This window comes from Aegilops tauschii, chromosome 3 (assembly GCF_002575655.3).
Source record: "Aegilops tauschii subsp. strangulata cultivar AL8/78 chromosome 3, Aet v6.0, whole genome shotgun sequence".
NCBI classification, from domain to species: domain Eukaryota; kingdom Viridiplantae; phylum Streptophyta; class Magnoliopsida; order Poales; family Poaceae; genus Aegilops; species Aegilops tauschii.
In genome coordinates, this window is record NC_053037.3 from 55,489,687 (window position 1) to 55,498,462 (window position 8,776).

The following is an 8,776-nucleotide window of genomic DNA, read 5'->3' on the forward strand; positions in this document are numbered from 1 at the left end:
AAAACCGAACAAGGAAATTTGTTTTGGGCAACAAAACTCCGCGAAATAAAAGAGTGGGAAGCCCCAGAGTCAAATAAAATTATTGCAGGTATGTTATTAACAAAGAACATACCAATGACGACTTCGGGGTCCTCTTGGGCTTCGTTTGCGGAGAGGTGATGAACTTGCCCTTTGAAGGTTTGCTGGACAGGGTACGGCCTCATATGGTTGACTTGTGGCCGGAATGGAGCATTTGTCTTGCCTTTATTGGGACACTGTCTGGCATAATGTCCAGTTTGTCCACAACTGAAACAAGAATTGTTGCACTGACATTCTTCTCGCACCGAGTTGGTTACGACATTCTTGACTTGGGTAGTGGTTTTGTTAACATTCTGCTGCCAATTGGGCTTGTATTCTACCTGAGTGTGCTGCCAAGTACGAGCCTTAAGCACTGGCTGACCGTCCTTCTTAGGCTCAAACTTGCGCTTGTGATCATTATTGGCAGACTTGTTGTCATGTACAAGCTTGTGCTCCCTTTCAGCAATAAGGGCCTTGTTTACCAGAGTTTGGAAGTCCGGGAAATCAAACATACTGAGAGTGCATCTGAGGTGTTGGTTTAGTCCTCCAAGAAATCTGTCAATCTTTCTTTCTTCTGTGGCCACATCATAGAGGGAACAGCGGGCCTAATGATTGAACGTATGTAGATACTCACTAATAGTCAGGCTTCCTTGGGCGAGCGCGAGGAATTCACGCTGCTTGACCTTCATAATACCAGCAGGAATATGATATTTGCGGAGATGATCCTTGAATTTTGTCCAAGTGATTTCTTCATCTGCAGGCCACATGGCTTTAGCATTTTCCCACCATATCGCAGCAGCTCCTTCGAGATAATGGGTAGCAAACGGAACCTTGTCATTTTCTTCTGTACGAGCAATCTCAAGCTTTTTCTCAACAGTTCGTAACCAATCGTCTGCTTCCAAGGGATCAACAACTTCACTGAAGCTGGGAGGCTTGGTTCTCTGAAACTCTGACAATTTGGAGTGGTGCCCGTTCTGATTTCCATTCTGCCCAACCATAGCTTGTACACTTTTTAATAATTCAACCAGATCATTATTCCTCCTTTCCTCAAACATACGCAAAAATTTCTCGGTGGAGGGCGGATGTGGCGGTAGAGGCGATGGTGGGTCGTACGGCTCGGGGGAATGCCGTGCCTGTCATGCTGAGCGGCGAATAGGGACATCATCACAAGCGTGACTGCTGCTGCCTCCCCGTGTCATCCTATTATTTGTTTTTTCCAAGATAACGCAACCGTGATGAGCAACATCCAAAATAGTGGGGAAAGCCAGCGACAAAAACCCGAAAAAAGAAAGAACAGAATATTGAAGACAAACACGGCGAATAATAAAAAGTTCCAACATAATTATTCATAGACTCATACATGAAAGGTAAACATCATGATAAGTTCGACTACTCTCATACATGAAACGGAACATCATGACTCGTACGACTACATCCGTACATCAACATGACGACTGCGGATACTCGAATGCTCTAGTGCTCTGCTGGTCCTGCCGGGTCCTCTCCTGAAGCGGACTCGGATCCTGAACTGACGACATTAACCGAGACCTCCGGGTTAAAGGTAACATGACGATGCTGCCTCGAGGGCTCTCCCTCTGGGCAGGTGCAGGATGAGGCTGGAGCATAGGGGCTGCGGGGGTAGCGAGAAGGGAAACCCACTCAGCAGGAGCACTGAGGGGAGTCACGGTCGAGGTACCCGAGCTACTCGGAGGAGTAACCGGGGAAACAGGCGAGCTAGAATCGGGTGGAATATAAGGAGTAAATCCCACCGACGGTGGAGCGGGATAGGACCTAGAGGCTACTAAAGCAGTGCGAGCACGAGTCAGATCTCGAGCCAGCTTGTGAATCAGAAGGTAACTAGCAGTGATATAGCGAGAAAGGTGGCTAGCAGCGCTATCAGACTCCGGATCAATGGTAGGAAATGGACACGACCATTGTCGTGCAAGGAGGGATAGTAGTGGAAACCTAGGTGGGTCTGCATCCGGACCTCGTTATAGCGCAGCTCGACGAGGACCTCAAATGCAGCAAACTGGACAGCTTGAGAAGCGGTGGATGCGAAACCGCTCCTAGAGGTACGAGTGTAAGAGCTGGAAGATGAACTGGTGTGTAGAGTAACCACGGCATGATACTCGTATACTGAGTCAGCTAGACGCTCCTAGTACACCCGATACATCGGGTCATCACCGTGAGGGTAGAGACGGCGCCATACATTCCGAAGAAGGTGCGGCGACGTGTACGGCATCAGCTCCAACTGGCACGGATAGGACATTGGAGCCATCCACACTCACATCCATTAGTTGGTTAGAAATAAAATAAAACGAGTGCATGCAATGCAACAATCAGCTACGAACACTACCAGAACTCAACTTTTACTCTAGCTATCGTCCTGTTAACACGTCGGTAGTCTAGCGTGTCCTACAGTCAGCGCGGCTCTGATACCAAGCGTTGTGGCACCCCGGCTCAGAGCAACCAATTTACCTTGCATTGCCAGCCCAGAGATCAAGTCTTCTGGAACCACATAACATCTTGGTACAGAAAGACAACCGCTTTATTGATACTAGCGGAACATAGTTCAATATTAGATCAAGTTGCGAGGCAAAGCGGCACACACGGTGCGGCTGAACAATATGTACATTATTTAGTGAACATAAAGGGGCCTCGATCATGACAACTACGTAGCAGCAGAATGACAACAAAGCGGGACTCGATAGCATAGGGACACCGATGTGGACACGATCTAGACTCGGACAGCACTCCGATCCAACGAAACTTTCCTGAAATCTGGCATGACATGCCAGGTCAGTACATTGAATGTACTTGCAAGCTCACAACAAGCATAAACATAATGACAAACAATACCATGATATTTAACCAAGTTATCATCAATGCAAAAATCATACTAGGGATGCAGTGAACATGATCTCGTGCCTCAAGTCCCTCGGACTTGCTTACCAAACGGGTTACCTTGTAACCAAATGGTGATCTTTCTCGGATCACAAATGGGTTACCTCGTAACCAAAAGGTGATCTTTCTCGGATCACAAATGGGTAACCTCGTAATCAAACGGTGATCTTTCTCGGATCACAAACGGACCAACAAATTGGTCTCCAGCATCACAAACGGAACCAACCCTTTGGTTCATAGTTTCTCAACCATCCTTTCCAACAGTGCCATGTGATTGACATTAGTGTGCATGATTATTTAAACATTGACCCATTGTGTGACCTACTTCCGAGTTGTGTCCGTAACCGAGGACGCGGCTATCGATAGATTAAATACGCTCTACAGAGGTAGCACAATGTACCCACACCACGGAATCCATGGCCTCGCACTCCCATTCGGGTGGACCAACGGCATTCCGACGAAACCCCTCCATTGCCATGACACTCTCCCGGCCACTCCGACTTACTCCCCACTGGGCTAAGTCATGGGCGGCCTCGTGCCTACCAAAGGCATCAACGGCCACCGTCGTGGCAAAACATAAACGGTCCCAAACGGGGACAAGCTACCATAACAACAACTACGGGCACACAAGGTTATGTCTGCTTACCGGGCCAGGGTAACGCACACCCATAACCTTCCCTCGTTGGAGGCACCGACCAGAGGCATGACAACGGACTGAATAAAGGCCTTCCCATAAAGGCAAATGTGGTTGCACTGGGAAAAACTCAATTCAGTGGCACCATGACCCGATCAACGATAGATTCAAGTTGAGTTATTATCAGGTTTAACTCAAAATAAAAATAACCGGTGTCATGATATGCCATGAAAATGCGACCTAACAATATGCATCACATATTGTCGGAAATAAACGGACCAATCTCATCGAATATTTCACTAACCATAGTCATCATCAAAACCATACCACTTCTATGGTTATGATTACCCAACAAACTTAACCATGATATTAACTTAAAATAATCCATTTTCTCACTAAAGCAAATATTAACCAAATTAGTCTTTTTTGTAGTCATTTTACTTCTACATAACCAAATATCACTTCTACTGACTTAAATAAACTTTGCTAGTCTCAAACAACTATAAACTAAGTATAACAACCAAAACAAGTACTTAACAGAAATAAATATTTATTTGAGTGATTAAATGCATGAACTAAATCATTACTCAAGTTGGAAAATCACAAATATTCAGATGGCACCATGAAAATGTTGTTGTGACTTGCCTTAGTGCAGATGAGGTTCACACTCCTCCTAGTGATCCTTGAGACAAGCTTCACCTTCTGAAAATAATTAAAAACATAGAAAGAATATCAAGAAACACTCTGAAAATCACCAGAAAATCTAGACAGCAGAGAAAAATCTCATTTTTGGTTAGCTGCTAGATCTTAACATTAAGAACACAATGCAAAAAGAATCACTTCATTTGGACTTAAGGTTAAAAAGTTGTGGTTGTTTGAAGTTCTTTGGATAATTTGAATTGAATTAAAATAAAAACATAAACTAGGGGGGGTGATGTCGAAGATGTAAACTAGCTGGGCGCCACCACTCATACCGCTTCGGCTGCGGCCTGAGTGGCCGACAGCGGGCCCTAGCAGTCAGGTCGGAGGGGGAGGGGAGAGAAAAAGAGCGCGCTGAGGCTTCGCCGGAGCTCACGCCGGTGAGGAGGGCTCCTTGGCCAAATCCAGAGGGATAGGAATGGAGAGGAGGTCGAGGCGCACCTGCCCGTACCCGTAGAATAGCAAGGGGTGGCCGGGCGGGGTCGGAACGAAGCTCTCCAGCGGGCGGAGCTCGTCGGAGATGGCGATTCTAGCGAGGCAGGGCCAGTACAGTAGCTCCAACGGCACCAACACGCACCACTGGACCACCGCGGAGGCCCTGGAAGAGTGTCTCGAGCTTGGGAGGGGCTGGAACGGTGCAAGCGAACCACGGGGATCGCCGGCGAGCTCGAGCTCCGGGACGATGGCCCGAGGCCTGCCCGGCCAGGGTACGACTTTCTGTGGTGTTGTGGAGGTGTGTTGAGGATGGGTCTGGAGAGAAGTGAGCTCGGGAGGGCTCTATTTATAGGCGAGGCCGAGGCGGGGATCGAGAGCTCGCCGAAGCTCTCTGGAGTGGCGCCCAACAACGAAATGGCGTCAGTGAGAGGGGGAGAAGGCGTCGGGGATCACGCGCGGACTGTGGGCGGGCATAGACGAACACAGGAGCGGGGTATGCGATGAGCACAGTAGCGCGGCGCACTGTTGGGTTGGCTGGGTTGCGCCCGTGCTCGCTGCGGCGAGCTCCGGCGTCGGTGAGTGCCAGGGCAGAGTTAAGAGGGTCGAGACGGTGATGGTGGCACAGTTTGGCAAGGTGCAGCAGCCGGGGAAGCGAGCACGCGCCGAACAGAGCGCGCGACGGCATCCAGAGCGCGTCGAGTAGCATGTTGGCACCGTGCACACGCGTGGTCACCGCACGAACTCTGGCATAGAGCCACGGCTTGCCATAAATTCGTGTCTGGCGTGTAGTCCTTAGTGGTTTGGTTCGTCCCAAAGCTTTGAGTTGAGCCCAGGTGAAGTAGATGTGTGGTTTACTTCCTGGTAAGTTTCTGGTCAGTAACTTTGGGAGTTAACTATGGGTGATCTAGTAAGAGTTGAGGGCCGAGGTTTGGGGTTTAGCAATCACTTAGGAAGGTAGTGATGCTCAAGAAAAATCAGCCTCATTGGATCAAGGAAAATGGTACTTGTGGGTGATCTAGTAAGAGTTGAGGGCTGAGGTTTGGGGTTTAGCAATCACTTAGGAAGGTAGTGATGCTCAAGAAAAATCAGCCTCATTGGATCAAGGAAAATGGTACTTGCTGTAGAAACTGCCTTTTCTGACCAGAACAGAAAAGATTTTCTCTAGCAAAAATATTCCAAAAAGTGATGCAATATTTTTGCTCAGGAAGGTGCCCTAGGGTTCAAAGAATATTTGGAAATTTTCTTAGATTTTTGTGGGCAAAGAAAATGGGGGTTGCTTTGGAGCATAAGTTGCTGATTAGGGTTTTTGAAGAAAATGAATATTTTTCATATTCCTATGATTATTTTGGGATTAACGAGAGAAGAAATGATGGCTTGGGAAGAGGTGAGCCACTTGGGTGAAAATCAAGGGTATGCCCAAGGGTTTAAGTCCAACTGAAATGATTCAAAAACCCAAATTCAAATAAGAAGGCAATAAAAATCAGAAAAAGAAGAGAGGGCAAAAACCAGGCTGTCACAGGCAGATGTGTAACTTCCCTCAGATGTGACACAACCGCCCTACTTGTCAGCCCCGTTCATACACCGTGGGCACCAACCGTGGGCGGCAAAACACCCTCTCCTCGCCCGAAATCGCTACCGGAAAATATTGGGGAGATGCGAGATTACCGTCCTATCCCCATCCGACGAGATGTCCGAAATTTTAAATGGGGGCTAAGTTCGTAACTTTGCCACATTTCAGACAAGTGTGTCCCAAAGTTTGAGATCCCCCCTTCCCCTCCATTTCCCCATTCATACACCGTCGGCGCCACAACTGAAGGAAATATGCCCTAGAGGCAATAATAACGTTATTATTTATTTCCTTATATCATGATAAATGTTTATTATTCATGCTGGAATTATATTAACCGAAAACATAATACTTGTGTGAATACATAGACAAACAGAGTGTGACTAGTATGCCTCTACTTGACTAGCTCGTTGATCAAAGATGGTTATGTTTCCTAAACCATAGACATGAGTTGTCATTTGATTAACGGGATCACATCATTAGGAGAATGATGTGATTGACCTGACCCATTCCGTTAGCTTAGCACTTGATCGTTTAGTATTTCTGCTATTGCTTTCTTCATGACTTATACATGTTCCTGTAACTATGAGATTATGCAACTCCCGTTTACCGGAGGAACACTTTGTGTGCTACCAAACGTCACAACGTAACTGGGTGATTATAAAGGTGCTCTACAGGTGTCTCCGAAGGTACTTGTTGGGTTGGCGTATTTCGAGATTAGGTTTTGTCACTCCGATTGTCGGAGAGGTATCTCTGGGCCCACCCGGTAATGCACATCACTATAAGCCTTGCAAGCATTGCAACTAATGTGTTAGTTGCGGGATGATGTATTACGGAACGAGTAAAGAGACTTGCCGGTAACGAGATTGAACTAGGTATTGAGATACCGACGATCGAATCTCGGGCAAGTAACATACCGATGAGAAAGGGAACAACGTATATTGTTATGCGGTTTGACCGATAAAGATTTTCGTAGGATATGTGGGAGCCAATATGAGCATCCAGGTTCCACTATTGGTTATTGACCGGAGACGTGTCTCGGTCATGTCTACATAGTTCTCGAACCCGTAGGGTCCGCACGCTTAAAGTTTCGATGATGGTTATATTATGAGTTTATGAGTTATGATGTACTGAAGGTTGTTTGGAGTCCGGATGTGATCACGGACATGACGAGGAGTCTCGAAATGGTCGAGGCATAAAGATTGATATATGGCAATCCTATGTTTGGATATCGGAAGTGTTCCGGGTGAAATCGGGATTTTACCGGAGTACCGTAGGGGTTACCGGAACCCCCCGGGGGGTTAATGGGCCATATTGGGCCTTAGTGGAGAAGAGGAGGGGCGGCCAGGGCAGGCCGTGCGCCCCCTCCCCCTCTAGTCCGAATTGGACAAGGAGGGGGGGCGGCGCCCCCCTTTCCTTCTTCTCCTCTTCCTCCCCCCCTTCTCCTAATCCAACAAGGTAAGGGGAGGGAGTCCTACTCCCGGTGGGAGTAGGACTCCGCCTGGCACGCCTCCTCCTGGCCGGCCGCACCTCCCCCCTGTCCTTTATATACGGGGGCAGGGGGGCACCTCAAGGCACAACAATTGATTTGATCTTTTAGCCGTGTGCGGTGCCCCCCTCCACCGTAGTCCACCTCAATAATACTGTAGCGGTGCATAGGCAAAGCCCTGCGTCGGTAGAACATCATCATCGTCACCACGCCATCGTGCTGACGAAACTCTCCCTCAACACTCGGCTGGATCAGAGTTCGAGGGACGTCATCGAGCTGAATGTGTGCAGAACTCGGAGGTGACGTACATTCGGTGCTTGATCGGTCGGATCGTGAAGACGTACGACTACATCAACCGCGTTGTGCTAACGCTTCCGCTTTCGGTCTACGAGGGTACGTGGACAACACTCTCCCCTCTCGTTGCTATGCATCACCATGATCTTGCGTGTGCGTAGGATTTTTTTTTGAAATTACTACGTTCCCCAACAGTGGTATCAGAGCCTGGTTTTATGCGTTGATGTTATATGCACGAGTAGAACACAAGTGAGTTGTGGGCGATACAAGTCATACTGCTTACCAGCATGTCATACTTTGGTTCGGCGGTATTGTTGGATGAAGCGGCCCGGACCGACATTACGCGTACACTTACGTGAGACTGGTTCTACCGACGTGCTTTGCACATAGGTGGCTAGCGGGTGTTAGTTTCTCCAACTTTAGTTGAACCGAGTGTGGCTATGCCCGGTCCTTGCGAAGGTTAAAACAACACCAACTTGACGAACTATCATTGTGGTTTTGATGCGTAGGTAAGAACGGTTCTTGCTCAGCCCGTAGCAGCTACGTAAAACTTGCAACAACAAAGTAGAGGGCATCTAACTTGTTTTTGCAGGGCATGTTGTGATGTGATATGGTCAAGACATGATGCTATATTTTATTGTATGAGATGATCATGTTTTGTAAACGGAGTTATCGGCAACTGGCAGGAGCCATATGG

The 8,776-nt window shown here is 47.8% G+C and overlaps 1 protein-coding gene across 1 annotated transcript; it reads right to left on the reverse strand.

The window, feature by feature from the left end:
• Positions 1-662: 662 nt before the first annotated feature.
• Positions 663-1,055, reverse strand: LOC141042702 (uncharacterized). The gene has a single exon (XM_073511581.1). The coding sequence runs from the start codon at positions 1,053-1,055 to the stop codon at positions 663-665; it is 393 nt and encodes a 130-aa protein (XP_073367682.1).
• Positions 1,056-8,776: the final 7,721 nt, after the last annotated feature.